We start from the raw sequence: 26,517 nt of genomic DNA on the forward strand, positions 1-26,517 counted from the left end.
GCTCCTCTCCTAGCTAATGAGCCTAAGCATTTTTCCAGAGACCTCACCTAATCCCCAGCTGGAACAATGTTAACCAAGGTTGGAGAGAAACAACCAGAAGCGAACTTCACCCCGGGGCGATAGTGGAGAACTGGAGAGATTTCGCAAGCACCGCTGGTGGTCAGAGGGCTGCAGGAGTGCTTTGTGGATGATCCCACAGACACTCGGCCCAGACAGTCCCGGATTTACCGTGCACCTCTCCAGTGGTTCCACACCTCAGGAATTCAGCAAGCAGCGCCTCCCTGTGGCCCCGCCCCTCGCCGCCCAACCCGGGACTACGTTTCCCAGAGGTCTTTGCGCCGGGGCGTTGCCGTGGAAGCAGGGTAGGTGCGCAAAGGGAAGCTGTGGAGGCGGTAGCACTCTGGCGCTGCAACTAGCAGGGATGTTTGGACTTCTGGTCCTCCTTTTCTTCCTCTTCCTCCTGTTCGTGGCTGCACCTCAAATCAGGTCTGTGCAAATGTATATAGCCTTTTATTGCGAAGTCTTTTCGGGGGGACACGAATTCTCTCTAAAGCTCTGTTTTGCGAAAGAAAATTTCCCGGAGGGTCCCCAAGATGGCCGAGATCCGCGTTCAGCGGTTTGCAAGTGAGGTCCGGGTGTCTTGGAGGTCGGGAAGGGGCGGCGGTCCCAAGCATCCTTCTCTGCTACTCCTGGTCCTCTTTAGCGTCCAGCAGCACCTCCCTCCTGCTTTGGAGAAGCCGAAGCGCTAGGGCTCGGCGGGTGTCAGACTCCCTTGTGGGGTACGCACCCCCACAATGCACTATTTTCCCCCGCACGCCTTGGACCAGCGGGGTGTAGCTTTTTGTTTCTAGGCTTTGGAGTACAAAGGAGCGATTCCACTTTTTCCCTGGGAAACTGATGGGAATAGTATCATCTTTAGTTTGCTGGGTGCCCTCTTTTTGCTGCTCTTCCGCGGGCAGAGGTTAGGGACAGAAGTGAATGGGAGTTAAAAGCAGGTGGGCAAAGAAGGCCGTTTTGGGAAAATGGAGAAGTGGGATCTAGAGAATCAGCAGAGGGAGCGGGCAAGCTGCTGATTGGATCTGAGAAAGTCATCCGTAGTGACGGTGGGCCAGTCTCTAAAAAGACTCACTCTTTCCTCTTGGCACGTGGTCATGGTTCTAAGGGAATTTGAACCAGCTACAACTCTGTCATTTCTTTATTCTCCAATTGGTCAAGATCGGGATCTGGTTTAGTTGTACATACTTGCCTGTATGCACAAGGCCCTGATTTTGATCCTTTGGCACCCAAAAGAAAAAATGGAAATCAAGACTTGTCTTCTAGCCAGATGTGGCTGTGCACGCCTGTAATACCTGCACTCAGGTGGCTAATGTAGGACAACTTAACCTGTTAAGAAAGTGCACCTTGAATTCCAAGTTCAATAAAAAGGGCTGAAGGCCAGTCCAAGGCCAGTTTGGACTACATGACAAGATCTTGTCTTAAAAAAAAAAAAGGAAGAAAGGAAAGAAGCGCTTTGCCAGATGTGATAGAGCCCTTCCCAGTCCTCCTCTTTCCTGTTAAGGGAAGTTTATATTTGTAATCCCCTGGAAAAGTTATTGGAGTTCCAATAAATTAATTCCAATCTACTACTTCTAGTACAACTCATGGTGAGAATAAAGACACTAAGACATAGTTATGGGGAGCCAACAGAGTGATTCACCGGAACAAAGGCCTCGACCCAGGGCCCAACCCAGTCTTTATTAATTTGTGGAGAAGGGAGTGACTTGAGGATAGGTGACTATGAAAGTGGCAGGAAATATGTGAGTACTCTGAACTGGTCAATGTGCGTGGGCAGAAAACACCTCTGCAATATGCAGGGAGAAAGATATGCAGAAAGACTAATCTGCGTAGCACAATTGAGATAATATCTAATGTTTTGGGGCCCACTGCTTCAGCTCCTATGTGTAAAGTTTTCTATCCTGGGAAGTCATAGCGTTTTTGTTTTTTTTTTTTTTTTTTTGGTATGAGGACTGAACTCACAACCTTGTGCTGATCTAAATCCCCAGCCCATAGCTTCTTATCTCAAGGCTGATCCCAGATGACGGATTGGTGGCTTTTCATCCTGCCTCCTGCCTGGCTCAACCATGTTTTTTGGAGAATCAAGCTCAACCAGTCTTATTTACATTGCTTAAAGCCAATTGAAGGGATAAAGAAATGACCTAGCCAGCTCTGTACGTATCAGTACTTGCTGATAGGGCCAAGGTTAGCCAAAACGGAGATAATTGCTTTCAGTGACAAACTTCTATAATCCTGGCATTTGGGAGGCTGAAGCAGGAAGATCTCTGAGTTCGATGCCAGCCTGAACCATATAAGAAACAATGTCATGCCATCACAAAAAAAAAAAAAAAGGACTTCCGGGAGAACATGGCGGACAGATAACAGCAACTACCGGAGGCTCTCTGAAAACTAGGCTCAGAAGCCAGGTATGGTGCGGACTAAAGAGACATAAGCAGGTGGAGTTATGCTCTGCTGACTCAGGAACGAACTCGGCTGAGAGAAACCAACTTGGAATGCAGTCCTGGTGCTAAAACAGGAACAGAAAAGCCTCGCTGCTGAGGCTGGACCCCACGCCATTTGGGTTTCCCGCCGCGCGGTGGCTGGCTGCCTCTACGTCGGCTCGGCAAGGAGAGAGACGCACGGAAACTCTGAGAACGGGAGTCTGTGAACGGAGTCGAAAACAGGACAGGCAGGGAGGCATGTTCTGACTTGTGGCGAGGTGAGTGAGAGAAACTGACACTCCACCACAGTTTGACTCCAGCGGACTTTCTGGGCCCGGGCAGTCCTGTGGGAGCAGGGCGCGCTGGCGACTCCAGCCACACATTCCCCTCTCGGGCGGGATTGGTGAAAAGTGCCTGGCCTGCGTGACGCTGCCGGCGGACCCCGTAGGCTGGCCCAACCCAGATCCCAGAGCCTGACGGAGGCCGGGAGGGGCGGGCCCCCGCGTAGGCTGCCTGGTGTGCAGCAGTGAGTGGAAACACCTAACCGGCGCAATTCGATCAGGCTGTGGCTGACAGGGAGAGAAGCTGGGCCTCTCATATAAGCTTGCATATATAAGGAACAGAGAATATGGGAAGAGGCAGCAACAAGAAAGGCTCCTCGGCCCCCAATTCTGAGAAACAGGCAATAACAGACACCGCACCATTACACATAAGGCGCCATATAGAGAGCCTCATAGACCAATTCAGGAATGAAGTTATCAACGACCTGAAGCTAGAAGTATGCAAAATAGTTAGAGAAATACTAAGCACCACCCAAGAAAAAACAGATGGTGGAATGGAAGAACAGAAAAAGAGGGGAGAAGTGTTTGATGGAGAAAACAGGGAAAGCATAGAATACGTGAAGCAGGTTCAAAGGGACTACCAAGAAACTAAGAAGTCTATCGAAGACTGGCATAACAGCTTGAAAGAAACTAAGGACAGACTATCTGAACTGGAGGGCAGAATTGTAATATGGGAGAATGAAATGAAAAACTTCTTAAAAATAACAAAGAAACAAACAGCAATAATACAAAGACAAGAAGATGATAAGAGGAGCCATAACTTAAGGATTAAGAACATAAAAGAAGAAGTAGGGACACAAACAAATGAACTACAAAAGCTACTCACAGAAATAATCCAGGAGAATTTTCCTAATTTAGCAAAAGGTAAAGATACTCAGATGTATGAGGCATACAGGACCCCAGCTACCTACAACCCAAACAGAGCAACACCCAGGCATATAATAATAAAAATTCCAGAAATTCAATACAAGAACAGAATATTAAAAGCTGTCAGAGACAAGAAGCAGACCACTTACAAGGGAGCACCCATCAGAATTACAGCAGATTTCTCTGCACAAACCATCAAATCACGAAGAGCTTGGGGGGAAATAATTCAAGCTTTGAAAGATAATAATCTCCAGCCAAGATTGAGATATCCTGCACAACTGTCCCTCGAAATTGATGGAAAAACAAGGTGCTTCCAGGATAAAGAGGAACTGGGGGAATTTGCAACCACCAATTCAACTCTACAGAGAGTATTGCAGGATATTCTAAAAAAAGAAAAATACAAAGAATCCAGAAATAATGGAGGCCACAATGAATGGAGCAGAGAACAAAGTGAAGAAGACAAACTGACAGCTACTGACAGAATAAGAGCTCAACAGAAATGAGGCAGAGAAGATTGGATGGTAGGAACAGCTATTTTAGAGAAAATGACATCTTAATAGGTAATACTGATTTAGTATCATCTTGTTTTGAAGTCTCATCTAGCTTTTGTCCTTCTGTCTCCAATGGTCCAAATAGGTTGTATCTTACTGGATTTTATTATGTATGATAGTATAAGCAAAAACCTTTTAAAGACAAGGAGATTATACAGAAACCATTGTTCATTTTCTGTTAGTCGATTCTAAATACTCTGTAATGCTGTCATTCTCTTGAATGGTTTTACATTGTTTTGATATACTTAATGCTACAGTATACGAAGTTGTACTCAAGGATTTCAAGGAAAGAGATAATATGGTAACTACTTTTACGTCAGGATTATCTGGTGGTGAAACACTATTCTGCTTAAATGGTTATGTTTTGATCTGTGCTGTTTCGTTGTTATGCCCTCTTTTATCTCAATCTCCACTCCATTATTTACTTTTTTATTTTTATCCTTTTAATTAAAGGAAAAAATAGCAGGATATATTATAGTAACCCACTTTGACTTTCCATTACCTCGATTTAAAGCCCTGTATTACTCTCACCATCTGGTTTTTAACTGATGTTCCCCCATTCTGTTTTGCTGGATAGTATCAGGTTCGAAAATTTAGGCATCAGCTGTGAAGATAATGAGATTCATTATAACGCCCATTCTCATTGACTTTTATCTATTTTTGAAGACCTACAATGTCTCCAATGTTTTGGTTTTGTCGGTTTTATTCTTTACAGTTTTGTTCAATTGTATTGTAACTAACAATATAGGCAATTCTATTAGAGATAGCGGGAGGCATTATGGTAACCATTGTTGATCACCTTGTATTATGTTTTCACATTATCTATTATGTCCACCCTTTTGACTTGACCGATTCTGTTCTGTTATGTCACATTTGGTTTTACTCTCTTCCAAAAAAGTAATAAGAACCATGGGAGCAATGAAACCCAAAATGTGTAATAGTCATTGTACAAAAGAGAGGAAAAGAAAGTGCTCTGTACTATATAACTGCATGTATATTTAAGTGTATAAGATAGAAAATGATATCACAGAGTTTTATTGGACCATTGAACAGAACTGTTTGCAGTATCATTGATGGAATGTCCACTTTACAAGCTTTAATTTTGTGACTTGAACAATTATTTCTAAGATGACAATATGTAATCCATTAACTAGTAATTTCCTACTGTTCATTTTTTTTTCTGCAAATCTGTATAACTTGTACCCTTTCTCTGCTTTTTTTTCTTTTCTCCTTAAATAAAATTTAAAAAAAAAATTAAAAAAAAAATTAAAAGTTAAGAAACGAAAAAAAAAAAAAAAAAAAAAAAAAAGCGTTGTCCAGGTGGTCCTCCACATTGTGATACTTCTGAAACTGAGTATGAGTGTCAGAAGTTCAAGGCCATCCTGGGCAACTTAGTAAGCCCCTGTCTCAAAGTAAAAAAAGGATGTAGCTCAGTCATAGTGTGTTCCTGGGTTCAGTGCTCAAACTGTGAAAAGCAAAAACAAGAATAAAGCACAGTCAACACATCAACAGATTCTTTTATTCTCAAGATTGTAGAGAAAAGAAAAATTAGAGGTCTGCTAGTAGGTGTTTGTATGTTCATTCATCCTTTAGAAAGTCTGTATAGCATAGTGCTTAGGAACTACAACTCTAATTTAGACAAATGAGGACTTGAACCCTTATATTTATTTTTTCTTTCATCATTTTTTGTTTTGTTTTTGTCCTTTGCGTCAAATCCAGTGCTCCATGTATGCTAAGCACACAGTCTACCACTGAGCTACATGCCCTACCCTGGTCTTATTTTTAAGTATGTTAATGTGTATGAAGGTAAATTTGTTGTTTTCTTTTTCAGGTGGGATCTTGCTATATAGTTCAGGATAGCCTTGAACTTACTATGTAGCCCAGGGAGGCTTGAACACACAGCAATCTTCCTGCCTCAGCCTCCCAAGTGCTGGGATTACAAGTGTGTGCCACTGTGCCTGGCTCTTATTTTGCTTTGTCCTAGATTCATAAGCTTTTTAAATTAAAACTCTTTGAATTGGATTAACCCATTTTTCTAGACTGTAAAATACCAACTGTGAACAGATTGGCATGTGGAGACCAGTTTTTTTTTTTTTTGTTTTCTTGGTTTAGTCTTGTGATTTCCAAAAATGCTTCAGAGAGCTCAAACTGAATCAGGTGCCTGGCTAATCAAATATTCCTCCAGTAGTGGTGTTGCAGGGAGCCGTTCTAAGCTTGTAATAGAATCACCTCTGTCCTGAATGAGAGAAAAAAAACTTCAGTCTTTTTTTCTCCTAAGTTCCTTAAATTTATTTTATTTATTTTGGGGGGTTTTTTGGAGGGCTTCACTCTTTAGTTCAGGCCAGACTTGAACTCACTGCTTAGCCTCAGCTGACTTTGAATTCATAGCATTTCTCTTGCCTTAGCCTCCCATGTGGGATTACAGGCATGAGCCACCACCCCTGCCCATTCCTTAAATTTATAAAAGGACAACCATGAAGCCAGGTGTGATGCCAGAGGCCTACAATCCTGTCACTCAGAAGACTGAGCTAGCAGGAACATGAGTTTGAGCGCGGACCTCTTAGTGAGCTCTAGGCCAGTCTGGGCTACTTTGTGAGACTGTGTCAAAAAAAAAAAAGAAAAAATAGGGAGAAGGGGAACCAGTAAAGAAACCAAAGCAAGCTTTAGCCTAGGGTGTTTCCAGAACCTTTGCTGAGATGGGATAATAAAGAACTGATGAGTTCTCTGCCTTTCCTCTGTAGGAAAATGCTGGCCTTTGAGATGTGCACATCTACTGTCCAGCTTCCTGGGAAGGTCGCGATAGTCACTGGAGCTGACGTAGGCATCGGAAAGGAGACAGCCAAAGAGCTGGCGCGGAGAGGCAAGTTCATCTGCTCTCAGTTGCTTTGCACTCCTGTTGTTTTACTCCTCACAGTGATGGTTGTTCTCATTGTCTATTGTCTAATTTAGAATTTAAGAACTCTCCAAGTAGCTCACTGATTTGCTAATCTGAACGTAGTACAGTGCTATACACAGAGTGGGCACTTAAATCTTACTGATCTGTTTTTCTTTTCTGATTTGCTTCAGGTGACTGTTGTAAAGTACATGTAAAAATTCCTGTTTAAAAACAAAAAATGGTTCCAGGCTTAGTGGTAAGGCACTTGCCTAACATGCACAAGGGCTTGAGTTCAATCCCTAGCATGCACACACACACATACAAACCCAAGAGAAAATAATGTTTGACATCAGTTATAGGTCTATAATGCCTACTTAAAAATGGAGCTGATGGCCAGGGGTTTAGCTCAGTAGTGTAAGAGTCTGCTTGGCAAACATGAGGTCGTGAGTTTGATCCCTGGCACCAAAAAAAAAAAAAAAGAATTGGCAGATAAATGACTGAATATTTTCTATGGTGAAGTGAAGAAAAAAAAAAAAATGGAGCTGACAAGCCAGGCGTGGTGATGCATGCCTGTAAATCTGAGCTGAAGGGAAGCTGAAGCAAGAGGGTCACTGTGAGTTTGAGGCTAACCTAGGCTACAAAGTGAGTTCAAGGCCAGCCTGAACTATATAATGAAATCCTGTCTCAAAAGACAAAAAAAAAAAAAAAAAAATTAGAACTGACAGCCAGGTATGGTGGCACACATGTGTAGTCTTAAGTATTCTGGGAGGCTGAGGCAGGAGGATTTTGAGTTTTAGTCCAACTAAGGCTATTTAGTAACTTTGAGATAAAGTTTCAAAAAATAAAGGACTGGGGATGTCACTTAGCTAAGAGGTCCTGGGTTCAATCCCCAGTACCACAAAAGAAGGAAAAGAAAAGAAGCACTGACAGTTTCTCTTTCATATGTTGGGTGACAGGAGCCCGCGTGTATTTAGCTTGCCGGAATGTGCAAAAAGGGGAACTAGCAGCCAGAGAGATCCAAGCCGTGACAGGGAACCAGCAGGTGTTGGTGCGGAAGCTGGACCTGGCTGACACTAAGTGTATTCGAGCCTTTGCTAAGGACTTCTTAGCAGGTAAGTATAGAATGAGAGACTACATTGTGGGTTTATGATCATGTTGGTAGACTTGGATAAAAGGAAATGGTTTCTCTAAAACACAGAAATAATACATAAAATATAGCCAAAAATTTTCAATATAGAGTTAAAGTCATTTTCATCTTTAGATGTGATTAATGCCAAACGGACATCCTCAGGAGACAGAAACAAAAAAGGAACCCCCAAAGCCATGGCAGTGAGCAAAAGCTGAAGCTGAAAATCTCATGAGAGCATCAGAACTCAGTACGGGCTTTTTAGGGTCTAGAGCAGTGGCAGCGAATCCCTGGCACATGTGCCACAGTCAGCTGTTTATTACTGAAAGCTCTAAAGGATTCACCATCACTGGTCTAAAGACCTGAGGCCCTTGAGAGCGGGCACTTAAGGGCCGTCTGATCTGTAATATAAGAGCTAAGATCACAGAGTAAAACAGTGTGGGCACCAGGTCAGGGACATGACAAAGGAATTCACCATCTCTTTGGGTCATGGCCAAATAGTGGGTCATCTATAATAAATTAGAAACCCAGGCTTATATCTGTGGGATTTGAAGCCGTATAACCAAATGGTATAAGGTCATCCGTAGTGATGACCTTATTATTTTGTTTATTTTGGGGTGCAGGAATCTTGAGCTGAGGCATGAACATAAAAACTCTTATAATATTTCGTCAGGCATAGCTCATCATCACCTGTAGATCTTAGCCTGTCAGGGAAACAACTGCAGTTGCTTTGAGTCCACTGTCATAAATTACAAACCATACAAAGAAATGAACCCTTAAACTTCACATATTTCTTTTGGGACCAGGAACCCAGTGGCAGAGGTTCATATCAAATATTTTTTTTTAACTTTATTTTAAAGAGAAACAAAATAAAATAGAACAAAGCCAATTAGAACAAACAATGAGCGTAATACAGGACTTCAAAACAAGATAATAGGAAATCAATAATGGCTACCATAATGCCTCATGTTATCTTCAAAATAGCTGCCCATTCCATCAGACACAATAGAATCTAATGAAACAAAACAGAATAAAACCAAACCAAACAATGAAAACAATATAAGACTTCAAAACAAGATAATAAGAAATTAAAAATGATTACCATCTTCCCTTTTTAGACATTTCCTCCCCTTTCGCCTTCATAATATCTGTTGTACATTTTGGATCTCACTAACTCCTTCAGTTTTTTGTATTAGAGAGACATCATGATGTTGAACATCTTTTTTTCTCTTACTTTGGGATCTTTCCAGTCAGCTTCACAAATCAGGAGAGATGGATGGAATAATTTCCAAAAGCAGGAAGTAGCTCCTGAACTGGAAACTGGGAAAGGCATTCAGTGATACAAATGGAATTTTTCCCTGTTGTAAAAAAAGTATTTAGTATTCAACTGAAGCCTAACCATAAAAAATACCAGTGGGGCTTGGTGGCACATGCCTATAATCCCATCATTCTGGAGGCTGACGCAGAAGGATCACTGCAAATTCGAGGCCAGTTTGGGGAAAATAGTGAGTTTAAGGCCAGCCTGAAAAAAACAAAAAACAAAAACAAAGTAAATGTGAAGAGGAGACAGAGAAAAGATTAAATTTCTGCATCCCCACATTTTGGGGGTGTACTGGGGATCAAACTCACAATCTCATGCTTGCCAGACTGGCACTTATACCACTGAGCTAAATTCCCGGCCAGTGCACTCCCACATTTAAAGTCGGATTATAAAGCAGATTTCTAATATGTAACAGTGGTGACTGCTCCATTTTTTCTTCCCTGCAGAGGAAGAGCATCTCCACATTTTGATCAACAATGCAGGAGTGATGATGTGTCCCTACTCCAAGACAGCAGATGGCTTTGAGATGCACATAGGTGTGAACCACCTGGGTAAGAAATCTGCCTCATCACAAAGCTAGAAGGAACCTAAAGTTCTTGGAAAACATAAAGGTCAGATTGAGCCTTCTTTGTGGTGTGATTGGAACTGAGAGCCATAGTAGACCATGTGTGAGTAAAGAACAGTTTAGCCCTGCCTGAAGCTGAGGCCTGCTCCAGACTCTCTCCACTTTGTAGTCTATGATTTAAATCTGATTTACCTCGGAGGTGTTTTTGGTCTTTGTTTTTAGTCTTTTGAGACAGGGTCTCGCTGTGTAGTTCAGGCTGGCTCTGAACTCACTGTGGAGCCCAGGCTGGTCTCAAATTCCAGGCAATCCTCCTGCATCAGCCTCCTGAGTGCTGGAATTACAGGCATGTGCCACCATACCCAGCTAGGTTACCTGCTATTAAAGAGAACATTGTTGGACTAAGATTGGACTTGTTTTTCACATAGTCCAGACCTATTCATACCTCCTATAATGATATTTCATGTGTTTGGCTGTTTCTCTCTGCACTGTTCCTCTAGTTGACAAAAAGTTGAAGCAGAAGACCTAACGCCTGCGTTCTCTGCCTTCCTTAGCTTAGACCGGCTCACCACTACTCCTATCCCATACTGGCCTTGAGCTTTGACAATCCTGGTTTTCCTCCACAGGTCATTTCCTCCTGACCCATCTGCTGCTAGAGAAACTGAAGGACTCGGCTCCCTCAAGGGTAATAAATTTGTCGTCCTTGGGGCATCACCTGGGAAGGATTCACTTCCATAACCTGCAGGGCGAGAAGTTCTACCATTCGGGACTGGCCTACTGCCATAGCAAGTTAGCCAACATCCTCTTCACCCGGGAGCTGGCCAAGAGGCTGCAAGGTGGGCTTGGCAAGGGGGCAGGGAGATGAGAGGCAGTGAGCAGTGGCTGCAAGTCCCAAGGTGGAAACCATTTTCTGGAGCCTACACTGAATACTGAAGATTGCTGCCTGGGGACAGGGAAATTGTGAATGAAGGCTTCACTAATTGACTAGCTGTGTGACCTGCAGCAAGTTACTTAACTTTTCAAACATATTTTCTCTTATATAAAGGGCGATTGCTTTACAGCGCATTGTTATAATTAATTCAGGTCTTGTGGGCAAGGCAAGAAGTTCTGATGCATATGAATCTGAAAAGAAGGGAGGGAACTGAGCTGGCGCTAGAGACAGCCATGAAGACTGCACATTTGGTGGTGGTGCTGGTGGTGGTGGTGGTGGTGTGTGTGTTGTGTGCTTCCTAGTAGCAAAGGATCAAGTAAGAGGGAAAGTATGCTTCAGAAGGGAAATCTCCAGGCACACGTAAGCAGCACTCCTTAGCATTGTCTACTCTGAATTTCCAGTAAAGCAAAAGGACATCTGTGGTGGGCAGTGTTCAGGAGTTGAGGCAGACAGAATTTAAGCTCAGATAATCAGGCCCAGGCATCACCCCTACTGTTCTGCAGAAGTGCATTCCAGACCGCTGGCATCCAGGGTCCTGGTTAGAGGACTGGAGAGGAGGAGGCGGACAAGACAAGCGTGGCCCCTTCCTTGATGTGCTTTATATCCAGTGGGGAAGAGAGAGTTAGCCAGTGTTTATACAACTACCACGTGTTAGTCTAGCCACACTCTCATTGTGCAAAGTTAAAATAGTATGGAGAGTTACAGAATTAAAGGTGAGAAAACCCTTCATACGTTTCTCCCCTCCCACTCTTCTTCCTTGAAGGGACCACCGTCAACAGCTGTGCACCTTCCCAGTTACCTCCCTTTACATTTACCTCTGTGCATGTTAGACACAGAGAGCTGCAGTTCTAACATGGTTTCTGTGTAGTGCTGCACATTTATCCCCATTCATTTTGTTAGTTACACAGTATTTCATAGTGCAAATGTGCCTTAACAGTATCCAGATGATGTCCTTTCTGTTCCTTGTTTCACTGTAATTGTGGTAAATATTCCAGAGGAGAGTGCAAGGATCTCTCCAATGGATTTCAGGAGTGGGTAGAGACCTTACTCAGTATAGGTTTGGAGAAGAGTGGTCTGACGTAGGGAGCTGCAAGCTGAGCTCTGAAGGGTGACTAGAAATTAAATGGGTAGATGGGGTGAGGAGCAGTGTATGACGTATGGGCTTAGTTTGAGAAACAGAGGGGTGTAATGTTAGAATACAGGGCTGAGTTTAGACTGAAAGGTAGGTAGATGCTACAGAAAGGTTTTTAGTTTTGATTCTGAAAACCTCTGAAATTAAAACCTCTTAAAAATGGGCAGGAGTAGATGCAGGAGGTGATTCAGTAGGCCAGGTGGGAATTGAAAGTAGCTTGGCGAAAATGTTGGGGATGGAGGTTTGGAAACACTTGTGAGAGATGTTTAGGATATGGAAACCGTATTGCTTGTTGAAAGATATGCATGGTAAGGTAGGGAATTTTCAGGAGCTGCTCCGGTGTGCCTGGGTGGGTGGGCAGGGTATACTACAAGAACCAGGTTGGAGTTGTAGCACATGCCTGTAATCTTAGCACTTCAGGAGGGTAGGCCAACCTGAACCATAGTGAGACTCTGTCTCAAAGAAAAGCAACAAAAAAAGATTTTAAGAAGGAAGGATCAGTGATGTGCAGTGCCACTGAGAGGCAGAGTCCTGCCCTGCTGTACTGAAACTGTTAATAACCTCTCTGAGTCTTAATCTGTGAAGTGAGGTTTGTGTTACTGTGAACCACCGGCAGGCAGTGCATGCATAAGTGAGGGTCACAAGTTTATGTACATCCTTTGCTCTCTTTGACTGTTGAGTAAAATCAAGATCCATCTTCCTCCCACTATCCTCCACCCCCGCCCCCCAGGCTCTGGTGTTACGACATACTCTGTACATCCAGGCACAGTCAGCTCTGAGTTATTTCGGCACTCATCTGTCATGAAATGCATGTGCTGGCTTTTCTCCTACTTCTTGAAGACTCCTCAGCAAGGCGCCCAGACCAGCCTGTACTGTGCCCTGACAGAAGGCCTTGAGGTTCTGAATGGGAGTCATTTCAGGTATGAACGTGTCTGTTTTTCTTTTCTTTTCTTTTCTTCTTTTTTTTTTTTTTTTTTTTTTTTTTTGTCTTTTTCCTTTTTATCGGTACCAGGGGTCGAACTCACAACTGCCTGCTTGCAAGACAGGTGCTTATGCCGCTGAACTAAACCCCCAGCCCCGAACGTGTCTGTTTTTCAAATAGTTTGAATATGTCAGGTGTGCTATACCTTTCTAAAAAGTACATTGCCGGTGCTGGGGATTTAGCTTAGCGGCATAAGTGCCTGCCTTGCAAGCAGGCAGTCGTGAGTTCGATCCCTGGTACCGATAAAAAGACAAAAAAAAAAAAGTACATTGCCTACTATTGCTTCTGTTTTGTCTGTAATGTTTTTGCTTTATTTGTTCTGTTTTTTGCAGTATTGGGGATTGAACCCAGGGACACAAGCATGCTAGGCAAGTGCTGGCCAGTAAGCTACAGCCCCAGCCCTTTTTTAAAATTTTGGGACAGTGCCTCGCTCCAACTTGCAGTCCTCCTATCTCAGAAGGATACCTCAGTGTCTGTACAGGCATGTGCCATTGTGTTATGCATTAGCTTCCCGACACTGGGATTGTCTAGTAGCTTCTGTCTTTTTGATTCTAGAGTTTTTATATTTTAATAGGGGAATTTGACATTTCATACTTCCTCTGGTACTTTCCATTTTTGACTTGTACATGCCGCCTTTTATATTGGTAATTGTTATTTCCATCTATTACGGACTTATTGTATCAGTCCAGTTTTTAAATTTCATCTTGAAGTCCTAGTTTTGTTTTGTTTTTTAACATTAAAAAGGTATAAATCTGCATTCCTTTATTGTATTTAAGGTTGAAGTAGTATCTATGATACTCTTCTTGAATAAACTTTTTCAAACTTTTTGTTAGAGAATTTCGAACACACACAGGAGTAGAATAACTATTGAGCCCATATATGCCCATCATCTGCCTCAACTATCACAAACCAGTCACTAGCAGGTTGATGATGACACATTTACTGAGACAGCAGACATGGAAAAATAATGGACGTGTAGTAACGGACAATGAAAATATAGAACAAACGCTGACTTTGGTACCTGCAAGACACGTGATCACAAGATTGTTTTCTGTCCTATTTCTCATTGCAAGCAGAGATTCTATACTTTTATTTGTTTGGTTGATTGTGTTGTTTTTTGTTTGTTTCTTTTTCTTTTTTTTAATAATTGGGTTTCTTTTTTATTGTTTTTTGGTACCAGGGATCAAACTCACAACCTTGTGCTTACCAGGCAGGCACTTATACCACTGAGCTAAATTCCCAGCCCCGCAGATTCCATTCTTAACCCTTTGCCTCAAGCCTGTCTCTTTTCCTTCCAGTGAGTGCAAAGTGACATGGGTCTCAGCCCAGGCTCGTAATGAGACGATAGCAAGGCGGCTTTGGGATGTCAGCTGTGACCTGCTGGGCCTCCCAGTGGATTGACAGGTGGTGGCATTTGGATCCAAAAGAAGAGCGCAGCAGCTGATGCAGTACTCCCTGCCAAAATGATCCTTCTCCAAGGTGGCCAAAGAGAGCACAAAGAACAGAACCTTCCAGCCTTGCTTGATGGTGTCAGTAGCATCCCAGCACCCTGGCCAGATTTGTCTCAACACCTTACATTTGTCTAGACCCACTTTTTTCTTCTACTGCTGGAGTTTTCTGTTCCTATCACTGGATAAAATGACCTGCATACCTCGTATTTTCTTTCGAAACTTACTCCTGTGTCGGAGAATCTGTGCTCTGGCATAGCTGATATCTGGGGATGTGGACTAGTTTATCCTCTTTTTGACACTGTAGTTCCTCCCAACCAGAAAAATTCTTCAAGAGGGGGCCATGTTGGAACCTTGGCTGAACCTCACAAGTCACAGTGGCTTGTTTTAAGAGCAGAGCTTCATGGCACCAACATCAGAATTCTTCAGGTAACTCATCACCGAATCTGTATTATGGCCTGACTTTAGCTCTGACAACCTAGAGCCGTTGCTGCTGAGATGTTTTCCCACATCTAGACCACAGAGCAGCTGCCTTTCCTAAGATGCTGTGGCATTTGGGGAGGACAAAATAAAAATCAAGTTAAACTGTCATGTTCCTCAGATGAATAAGGAGATCAATAAAGTAATAAAAGGTGCACTATAACAAGATAGAGCACTTGGCTTCAGTTACTGATTCTCTGGATTATGTGATTATCTGACCATTTCCTGTTTCTCTTTTATGACACTGTTTGGAGATCACTTTTTCTACATTTCTTGATCAGCCCAAGCTGTTGTATCTCCTTTTTGAACCTTCTCTTAGTCCTGTAGGATTTACTACACTGCTTCTGACTTCTGACTTTGTCATCTCTTTGAGCTCAGTGATACTAAGAGTCCAGTGAAATTGCTGTCTGTTGAATCAGATGGTCAGTGAACTCAGGATAAAAAGGCCCAAGAGGTAAAAACCAAAACATTTCCCCCTGTGCATTCATGTATACACTCTTTTTTTTTTTTTTTTTTTTTTTTTTTCTTTTTGAGGTGCTGGAAATCATACGGGCCTCATGCATACTAAGCAAGTGCTCTATCACTGAGGTACACCTGCCCCATTTATTTTTTTATATGTATCCCTTTAATACATGTTGGTAATTTAAATATTAGGCTCCCAAGCAAACATTTGGGAATAGGCTTCTTAAGCAAACCATGTAATCAGTGTGCAGAGGTACTTACACCCATGGAGTAGAGGACTTTATCACTGTCAACGTGTCACATTTTGCCAATTACACTTGATAAAACTGTCTGCCTTCCTCATCAGATTATAAGTTATGCAAGGCTACAGAGTAATATATATGCACTACAGGAAAACGAGTATATGCTCAAATCCCTGCGGAATACCTTTTTTTTTTTTTTTTAATTTGTTGGTACTGGGGATTGAACTCCTGGCTGCACGCTTGCAAGGCGGGCACTTATGCCGCTGACCTAAATCCCCCCCCCCCCAGAATACCATTCATACCAGTTGTAAGTGAATGCGTGAGGCCACCTAGTGCACTAGAGGGCGGGCCGCTGGAGGCTGCCTATTTTGGGGTCACACAGCCTAGGTTCCACTTCCAAAACCCTGTAACTTTAGCCCTTAGACTTGCCCAGTAATAGTAGTCTTGCAGCAGCCTGGGGATTGGTGGGAGAGTGGTGCACCTAACACTCAAGGGCTAAAAGCCCACGCTTAGGATAGCAGCTGAAGAAGGCAAGCGGAAAAGCAAGATCCTTGACAGCAACGATGACCTCTAGACACCAGATACACCGCTGCGCACCTGCCAGATCTCACATAGAGGCCTGACTACAACTCCCGGCATGCACTGCACGGCCTTCTGGCCGGCCGGCGGATCCCGGAGGTAGCGACCAAATTGCCCGTCTCGCGGGTCACCTCCGACCGTCCACAGAGGCGACTTCCATGTCCTGGGCCTGACAGTTCCAGGGCTGGGCACTGCCGCTCGTCCTGGCACCGCGTCGCCTCCGCCTCGGCGTCGCCCGGGCAGCATGGCCTACCTGGCTTCCGTCAGGCTTCCGCGCCCGGTGCTCAGCAGGGACCGACTGCCGGCTGGGCGTTCCGCTCCGAGGACCCCGGCGCGACCCCGGAAGCGCCTCGTTCAGGGCGGCGGCGGCGGTGGCGGCGCGGCTGTCGCTGTGATGGCTTTAGGGTTGGGTGGCTGACCGCTGGCGAGGAAGGGTCCCAGCGCCCAGAGTCTCGGCGGCTGCGCCATGGCCGCCTCCGCCGCCTCCTCCGAGCATTTTGAGAAGCTGCACGAGATCTTTCGCGGCCTCCATGAAGACCTACGGGGGGTGCCCGAGCGGCTGCTGGGGACCGCCGGGACCGGTGAGACGGGGGCGGGACCCGAGGTGGGGAACTCAACCCTGCGCGGTTGAAAACGAGAGCCTCCACCCCATGCTCTCCCCTGCTCTCCAGATGCGCCCGCGAGGACCGGCAGGGTCTGCGCCACTGTTCCTTTGCTACCTTTTGGTCTATGGACGGGTCCGAGGATGCAGATCAAATTGTCTCCCTCGGATTCACCTGGACCCCAGTATATTCTTTTCGCCTCCCCTCTTCTGTGGCAAGAAGAGCATAGGGGTTTTTAAGTCTGCTGTGGTAGAATGGGTTTCTTTTATAGATCTGTATTTTATTGTATCCGTCATTGTCAAGAGAAAGTCACCAGAGAAAGAATTTGTAGTATAAAAAGGACCAAGAACTAGAAAGAATAGGAGCTTTTTTTAAAAAATTTTTTGAGACAGTCTAGTCTAAGCTGGTCCTGAACTCACTATGTAGCACAGACTGGCCGCCAATTCAGGTTGATCCATCTGCCTCAGCCTCCCGAGTGCTGGAGTCACAGGTGTGTGCCACCAGCCTGACGAGAATCACAGTTTTAGGGGCTAGAATGTAAGGGATTGGATAGGAGTTTGCTAGGCCGAGGGGAAATGAAAAGAGGCAAGGAAGGAATGAGACATTAAAAATCCCCAACTATGAAACTTAGAGTATATATGGGAAAGTAAAACAGCCAAATTGCGGAGGGACCTAATGTCACATTAGACATTTGGACTTGGCAGAGTTTCTTAAGGAATTCAAGCAGCTGATTAATAGACTTTAATTCTAGAAGGGCTCTGATGCCTAGCTAAGAGGATACAAGAGTGGCTGTAGGGGACTACATTGGGAGCCTTGGTGGCAGTCATCTAAGTAACATGGGAACTTTTTTTTTTTTTGAGACAGGATATCACTGTGTAGTTCAGGCTGCCCTTGAACTCACAAGCGATCCTCCTGCCTCAGCCTCCCAAGTACTAGGATTGTAGGCATGCACCACCATGTCTGACAGTATGAGTTTTAGAAGATGTGATTCCAAAGCAGAAATTAAACAGACTGGATATGAGACATGAGGAAGGAAATTAAACAGACTGGATATGAGACATGAGGAAGGAAAAAGGATTTCTGCATTTTTTCACTTGGTTGAGTAAACGATGAATTTAAGTAAATACAAGTCCAGCCTGGGCAAGTTAGTAAGATCCTGTCTCAAAATAAAAAGATCTAGGGATGTATGTAGCTCAACTGCCACAAAGAGACAAAGAGAGGAGTGACCTTTTTGGGGAGGGGTACCAAGAATCAAATTCAGAACAGGAGATAGAAGCAGTCTTGTTTGGGTTTTAGATGAGAACATCACAGGTATCTGTAGAAGTGAGATTATGACTTATTATGAGGCTTCATTCTAGCCTCACAAGATAGTTTCTCTGCCATTAAAAGTAGCATTTATGAAGAACATGTTAATATGAGTTGAGAGGGACTGTAATAATACCATAGTTAAAAGGAAGAATTCCACAGGCAGGCTATTTGGTTTCAGTCCACTTTTTGATAGTTGTGTGACCAGGTAAGCTTTTTAAAATAAGAAATATGAATGAAGATTTAAGATAAGTAAACTATGTAATTTCTTAGCCAAATCCAGATACAATGAAATAAAAAATATCTGAGCCCACAATATCTTAATCATTTCCGAGTTATTTTAACCAAACTAATTTCCCCTGCAGAATAGAGGGAAAATCATAGCATCTAAATTAATAGTGTTCCTGTGAGAAATAAATGAGTAAATATATGGAAAATCCTTAGACTATCCCCCGAGCCAGGCATGATGCTACACACTTTCATCCCAGCACTCAGGAGGCTGAGGCAGGAGGATCATTGTGAGTTCTAGGCCAGCTTGAATCACAGAGTAGAACCTTGTCCCCAAAAAACTTAGAATATTGCCTGACATTAGTAAGATCTATTAGCCAGTGTTATTAGTGCATGAGAAATTTGGTCTTTTATTTAATGAGAATAATGCCAGCACTCTTACCTTATTTTACTTTTTTCCCCCAGGGCACTTATTTTATAAAATACTAAATAATTTATGTGCTTCTGATACTTATGTTGTCTTCCTTTTACCATAACAATAGTTTGAAGGTGTAGGCGAGAACCCAGCGGTGCCTTCACCACCTGAGAATTTAGAAGAAATGTAGATTTTTCAGACTCCAGCCCAGACCAGTAGAATCAGAAACTTGTGACAAGCAACTTGGTTTTTTGTTGTTGTTTTGAGGTACTGGGGATTGAACTAGGGCTTTTGCACTAAGCTGGCACCCTAATTCCTTTTATTTTTTATTGTGAGACAGATCCTCTTGCTAAATCACTGAGTTACCCAGTCAAATTTGCTTCCTCCTGCCTCAGCCTCCTAGAATACTGGATTTGCAGGCATCTACCATCCTGGCTTCATTTTCAGTACTCTTAAAATTATATATCTATTAAAGCAAGAAAAACTAAAGAGGTATTGATTTCCCAAAAGTATAGTCTGTATTCAGTTTCTGCTTTTGCAGGATATCAGACACAAAGTGTGTAGTGTTAGGAAGTTTCATGGCAGTAAGCGTCCATTACCATGTACTATATTAATTCCCTGAGTATTGCATTAGGCACATAAACCATAATTTCTGATCATAGTTTTGCTCCATTTGAAGAGGTTTCTGCCTATATCTCAGAGTGCTTTAATTGCTTAATTTAGTGTTGAATGCCCACAGTCAAGATTTCTAGTTTTTGTTTTATAGTACTGGAAGATATTTTTCAGTATGTCAGAATTGGTAAATGATAAAATTATTGAAAGTTTCCTATTTTAATTCATTTAAATTTCAGTATCTTTACATTTTTTTTTTTTTTGAGGCAGATTTATTTTATGTTGGCGGGCACCCATTGGGACAGTTGCCCAACTCTCAGCCTTTTGCTGGTCTAGGGCTTAAATGGGACAAGCAGGCAGGAAGTACAGAGGCAGAAGGGCTTATCAATTGGGGATTGGTTCTTGCAGCATGCCTCACAGTGACCAACTGCTTCTAGGAAACAGAAGCAACTAAAATTCAGCAGGAACTGTCACGTGGGCAACTAAGAAGCTGAAGCGGAACTGGCTGGGGAGCTGTTTTCTGTTGCTCTATCACAGTGGGGAGCTGAGCTCCAACATATGAATCTGAGGGGACAGAATCTGTACCATGACTAGAAGGAAACACAGAAAGCAAAGCTAAAGCAGGAGCCTGCAGTGTGACTCACCTGGTAAAATTTACAAGGACGTATGCAACAAATAGATGAAAGGGCAGTAAAATGTGGCACTGGTACCTCTATAACACCAATTCTAAATTAACTGTACTTCGGCTGAATGATATCAAGTAGCAAGTCTTATTCCTCTTAATCATTACTAGAAACCCCACTAAATTTAAACAAAGTAAAGTTTATAACCTGGGGGGAGTCACTGAACATAATATAGAGGGCAAACAGGTATGTCTTCCCTTAATGACAGAATCTACAAGACCCCGTTATTTTGTGAGCCAGAAAAAACTCATCATAATGGAATATTGTATGTACCAGGCTTGAAAGTAGCAATTACTCAAAGGCTGCAGAATTTTAATTATTCTAGCTTTGTTTATACTCCCCTAGGATTTTTTCCCCCTAGGTTTTCTTTCTTAAGGAGTTGTTTTTGAAAACAGTGATAGGGGGATAAGGATATGGTGATAAAATACTTGGGAAACCCTGGATTCCATCCCTAGCATAATTATTAAGACGTTATTATACCTGGAACTTATTTAGTGCTTGTTAGTTTTATCTCTTTTAACCTTTCAAATATTCATAATGAGGTCAGTACTATTGTATTCCCTGTTACAGATGAGGAAACAGATTTAGAGGGGTCTGTGCTAAGATCAAGTTGTTGATCTACTGATAGGAGCTGTTGGTCACAGGAATGCCCACAGTGGGGCGCCAAAGGCAAATAAACCATAGGTCCTTAAGGCCCTGGTCTAACCGAAGTCACCACACTGCTCCAGGGCCCAGCTTAGTCATTCTTGGGCTGGTAACTGAAAAACCTGAAAGGAATCCAGCCCTGACGCCCTGGGGGATGTTAAGGTAGGCTTTCTCTAGCTTGTGTTTCCAAGCTGTTTCCATTTTATTCGTACCTGGGAGATTGTGCCACCATCCACCCACATTACCAAAAAGGACAGTCTCAGTGAGTCCCCAGTGAGAGGTTTGAGCAGGCATGGGGTTTAGGGGTGCCCTTTACAAGAATGTATGCAACAAAGGCAGTACTGCTGATTTGTAGTTGATTGTAGCATTCTAAAAGACAAACAAACACTTAAAAAATACAAGTTACTAAAGGACACATGATGGGAGTGTGAAAAACTCTCCTCACTTGTGTATTTAGCATTGAGAGTCACGAGACTTGTATCCTAGAACTAGTGTTGGCTACACATTAACTGCTCATACAGCCTTAGGGGGAGCTGCTGAGCTTTTCTAAGATCTAGCTTCTGCCCCTGCAAAATGAGGTTATACCAGATCAGTGGTGGTACCCGTGCTACAGTACATGTGCTATAGCAGGCTGTTTGTATCATTGAAAGCTCTGAAAGGTTCACCATCACTGGACTAGATGACCTCTGTGATTCCTCCCATCACTAGTGTTCCTTGGTTTCCCAGATTAGAGGCAGTCATTTATCCCTTTCAGTTGCGTAGAAGTCAGCCTCTTTAGGTTTGTTTTTTTGTTTTGTTTTTGTTTTGAGAGGTCTTCCTGTGTAAGTCAGGCTGACCTTGAACTCATGACAGTCCTGCCTCAACCTCCCAAGTGCTGGGATTACAGAAATGTGCCACCCAGGACTATGAGATCAGTTGCTTTGGAACTTTGATAAATATTTACCTTCCTGGTTTATCATCCTAAGGAATGATTTCAAAGACTTTTTTGTTTTAAATCTTACGAGCGCATAAAGGATCTCATAAATGTGAACATCTTCAAATTATTTTCAAAGAGAGCATATTTAAGAGTGTGTAAGCTGTAGAGTATGTATAGAAGGAAGCATGTGTGTATGAGCTTAAATAGAAAGTAGAATATTCCAACTGCAAAAAGATAGAATAAAATAATTATTCGGGGAAGTCAGCGAAAGATACAAGCTACTGTCCTTGAATAATTCTAAATAGTAAATCTCCCTGTTCTGGAGGGGCTTGATACCAAATTGAGACTAGATTTAATACATCCAAAATGATTGTGATCATTTGAAAAGCAGTAGAAAACTGACATCAAATGCTGTTGCAATTAATACAGTGTAAATCCATATAAAGATTTAGTAACATTGAGTCATTTTTTTTCTTTTCTTTTTTTTTTGGGGGGGACCAGAGATCAAACTTACAACCTCACGCTTGCCAGGCATGCGCTCAATGGCATTCCACTGAGCTGAATATGCGGCCATATTGCATCTTGTGTGGTGTTAAATTCAAAAGGTTGGGGCTTAATATGAAGATCAGGCTAAACACAATTATCTTTGGACAGCTTGGAATGTAGTTCAGTGGTAGGGTGCTTGTTTAGCATGTATAAGGTCCTGGGTTCAACAAAAGCAGAACAAAGTCTCAGGACAATATATTGAATACCCATATACTCTCTCTCCATAAGCCCAACTCATCTGATTTCTTTGACTTTGGAGAAGATTGCTCTTCTCTCAGATAGAAGTGCTGGCTTATAATGAGGAGTCACATTGAATGAAAAATACAAGCTTTGAAAAACCATTCCCATTCGTCCTACATTGTGAATGAACCTTTAAGACATGCTGAGTGAAATCAGCCAAACACACAGGACAAATATTGTGATCTTATTTAGATGGTATACCTAAAGTAGTGAAATTCATAGAATGGGTAATGGTGTTTAATGGCTATAGGGTTCTCATTCTGAGGTAAACAAGTTGCAGAAATGAATCATGGTAATGATTTCATAGCAGTGTGAATGTACTTAATACCACTGAACTGTATTTAAAATGGCCAAACTAGCAGTTTGTGTTTTTTTCCAAAATTAAAAATAAAAAGCACTTGCCAGGCATGGTGGTGCAAACCTATAAATCCAGCACTGGGTAGGTTGAAGCAGGAGTATCATTGTGAGCTCAAGGCCAGCGTTAACTACATCGTGGGATCCTGTCTGAAAAACAAACAAACAAAACCCACAAAAAAACATTAAAAGACTGTATCCCTAGACTGAAAGTAATTATACAGATGAGAGTGCAGAAACCACCTTAAGCAATGGTAGCTTTGTGGTAAAAAGTAGACTGTGTGCAGATTTCTAAAGATACTATTCTTTTGAGTGTGTGTGTGTGTGTGTGTGTGTGTGTATAAAGAGCCTTATAAACGGGGAAATTTTCTGCTTGTTAGATGTGAAAGGATGATCTGCTTCTTACTACTGGCTTGATTATAGTTGAGGAAAGAGGTTGAGTCTCAAGAGATGAATTACCCATATTTTCATGTTGAGGCAGGCTCAAGAACCTACCCCTCTGACTAAGCTGAGTTCTCCCCTTACACAGATGTGTTTTTTCTATTATCTTTTGTTTTGCACTTTGTTTATATTTGGATTCTCATCTAAGACAAACCATGTGATATATAAACTTGCATATCTGATTTATTTCATTTAACATTATGGTCTCAAAGATGCATCCATTTTCCTACAAATAACTGAAGTTTATTTCTTTGAACAGCTGAGTAGTACTCCATTATGTATAAATACATTTTATTTACTCATTCATCCATTGATGGGCTTGTAGACCACTTCCAAGATTTAGCTATTGTGAATTATGCAGGTGCGAACATGGGTATGCATGTATCACTATAATAGGATGTCTTTAACTCTTGAGAAGATACCTAGAAGGGAATAGCTGGATCTCATGTAGATCCTTAGCAGGTGAAAGCATTCAAAATACCTTCATAACTTTTGCTACATTCAGTGCCATTTTTACATTTAGCCATTTCTCTATATGAGCTTTTTTATGTAAAATACATTTACTTAATATACAAAGTTACTTGAATCCGGCATGATGGCACAGTTTTATAATCCCAGCACTTGGGAGTCTGAGGCAGGCAGATCTTTGTAAGTTTGAGACCAACCTAGGTTACAAAGTGAGCCCAAGGCCAGACTGAACTGCATAGTGAGACCCTGTCTCAAAAAGAGGGAAAAAAAATTACTTGGAAACTTGATATCATTATTTTAAATAGAAAAATTCTGTATTTTCAATGATTAGAAAAAATATAGTAAAGGTAAAATTTACTTCTCCAGTTAGATGTTTTTGGTTTGAGGCTGAAGCTTGTTCTATTTTGTTAAAAGAGGAGATCAGTAATTTTTTAGGTATTACAAAGAGCATCAAAATGACAGGCTAAAAGAGAACTGAAAGGGGAATGAGTCTAGCTGTGTGCAAGTCATCACGCCCACCCCCACCAGGGGAGGCTGGCCCCGCACCGGCAAGCTGAGGTGTTGGATTTTGAATTTGGCAGAAGACAGTGATTGAGGGTTAATACAGACGTGACTCACCGTGGGGCAAAAGTGCGAACAGAGATTTCAGAGAACCAGTATTGGTAAACCGTACTGATGCAAGCGTGCCTGGTTGATGCCTCAGTTAGGAAAGAGGTATGAGAAACTGTTACGAATGATTAAGTTAGACCGATAGTGTTTCTTAGCATACTGTTAGCTTTGGAAACAGCTGTTACACATGTCTGTCCTAGTGGCCAGTACACAGCACTCCCCTCTACAGTCACTGTGTTAGCAAGGCCCTGTACATTTCCAAGTGCCTTTAAGGGATTTTTACTGCTCCTTGGTAGGAGGAGTGTTACCCTAACTAGAGGGAATGACCTCTACAAATGTATGAGACCAGTGATGAGCGAACTTGCCTATCTTTTGTAGAGGAGAAGAAGAAGTTGATCAGAGATTTTGATGAAAAGCAGCAGGAAGCAAATGAAACGGTAAGAACAAGAATCACATCCTTATTTCTTCTACTAGGTGTTGGTCTTTACAGAAGGAACACCGTGACCTGATCCCAGATTAACTATTCCTGACTTGGCTTTACTTACTTATTTTTTCCTATTCCTGACTGTTGATCATGATTTTTTGACTAGTGTTTACTAAATGAGGTTAGTTGGTAGGGATAGGTGTTGAGGTTTGACAAGAACAAGAGAGTGAAAGGTAAAGCTAGAAGAAATACATATTCTTTCTTTTTAAATTTATATTATCGGTATGTTTGCAGTACATAATGATTGTATTCCTCATGGGAAGTTGGTCTGAATACATAACACAGCTCAGTTTGTTTTTTTAGTCCCTTTCCCCTTCCCTCCCTCCTCCCTCCCTTTGTCCCCTTTCCTTTTGTTCAAGATTGAGCTCCTTATTTCTGTGATCTTTTATTTTGGTCCTATTTGTATATTGGAGTTTTCATAGAAGAGAAACCATGTGATATTCATGCTTGTGTATCTGATAATATATTCTTGATGTATTAACATTTTCTCACACCTTTACCCAAGTGGTCTTTTAAAGTACTGGCCATTAAGGTAGGTTACTGTTATTTTATTAAACTTATTGTCATAGAAAATATAGCATAGAGGTGGTTCTAGCCATATTCCTGTCTTAAAAATTAGATTCTTGCACAAAATATTCAAGAACCAGACAAATTATCCTAGTCAAGGGGGCTGGAGATTTAGCTCAGCGGCATAAGCACCTGCCTTGCAAGCAGGCAGTCGTGAGTTCAATCCCCGGTACCGATAAAAAGGAAAAAGACAAAAAAAAAAAAATTATCCTAGTCAGGACCCAGAGTCTGACAGAAGTTAGTTCTGACTGATAAGCAGTTTAAGAATGGATTCTCTTTTACCTGTGGATTTTCTTGTGCAAAATGTTTTGACTCTAACCTTTTGATAGCAAGAGTCTCCTCTAGCTCTGTCTTTTGTTCTGGCTTTAGCAAACCCATTAGATTGGGGCTGAAATCCAGGTCCTTGGTAATTTTCTGCAGAAATAATTGCTCCTAATCTTTGATGTCACAGAGCAAATTGGAGAAAAATTCCTTTTAGACAAGATGAATTCTTTGTTGAGGATCACCTTACAATATGCCAATGAATTTCTGAAAAAATGAGCCTATCTTCTTGTCTTGAAATTCACTTTTTCTGACAGTAGAATAGCTACTCCTGCTTTTTTTTTTTCATTTCTGTCACAGGGAGTATTATTTTCCATCCTTTGACTTTCTCTCTATAAATTTCTTTTTTTTGTCTTTTTCCTTTTTATTGGTACCAGGGATCGAACCCATGACTGCCTGCTTGCAAGGCAGGCACTTATGCCGCTGAGCTAAATCCCCAGCCCCTAAATTTCTTTTTGAATTATATGTTTTTTATTTTTGTTGTTTTGGTGCTGGGAATTGAACTCAGGATGTCATGCTTGCTAGGCAGGCGCTGTGCCACCGAGCTAAGTCCCCAACTCCAAATGTGTTTCTTGTATGCAGCATATTATTATTATTATTATTATTTTGCAGCATATTATTGAATCTTGCTTCTTGATCTATTCTGGCAGTCTGTGTCTTTTGATAGGTAGATTGAGACTATTAGCATAAATGGTTACAACATATATA

The 26,517-nt window shown here is 42.1% G+C and overlaps 2 protein-coding genes across 7 annotated transcripts in view; both read left to right on the forward strand.

Moving 5' to 3' along the window:
* Positions 1-324: 324 nt before the first annotated feature.
* Rdh11 (retinol dehydrogenase 11) lies at positions 325-15,256 on the forward strand. Its single transcript, XM_003472365.5, has 7 exons — positions 325-486; positions 6,975-7,093; positions 8,065-8,220; positions 10,002-10,106; positions 10,744-10,953; positions 12,911-13,100; positions 14,461-15,256. The coding sequence occupies exons 1-7, from the start codon at positions 422-424 to the stop codon at positions 14,561-14,563; spliced, it is 948 nt and encodes a 315-aa protein (XP_003472413.3). The 5' UTR covers positions 325-421; the 3' UTR covers positions 14,564-15,256.
* Positions 15,257-16,699: 1,443 nt separating this feature from the next.
* Positions 16,700-26,517, forward strand: part of Vti1b (vesicle transport through interaction with t-SNAREs 1B) — a 41,351-nt gene continuing 31,533 nt past the window's right edge. For 5 of the 6 annotated variants that reach the window (XR_010044861.1, XR_010044863.1, XR_010044860.1 and 2 more), the window contains exons 1-2: positions 16,702-16,954; positions 24,816-24,874. Coding sequence is in view for 2 of the 6 variants with exons in the window: in XM_063241056.1 (XP_063097126.1) it covers positions 16,840-16,954; positions 24,816-24,874 (174 nt within the window). In the remaining 4 variants the exon portion in view is untranslated. Of the gene's footprint in view, positions 16,955-24,815; positions 24,875-26,517 lie in introns of all 6 variants that reach the window. The other variant, XM_063241057.1, reaches the window with a different exon arrangement.

This window comes from Cavia porcellus, unplaced genomic scaffold (assembly GCF_034190915.1).
Source record: "Cavia porcellus strain 051 isolate PalLab524CR breed Dunkin Hartley unplaced genomic scaffold, mCavPor4.1 scaffold_31, whole genome shotgun sequence".
In the NCBI taxonomy this organism is placed as follows: Eukaryota; Metazoa; Chordata; class Mammalia; order Rodentia; family Caviidae; genus Cavia; species Cavia porcellus.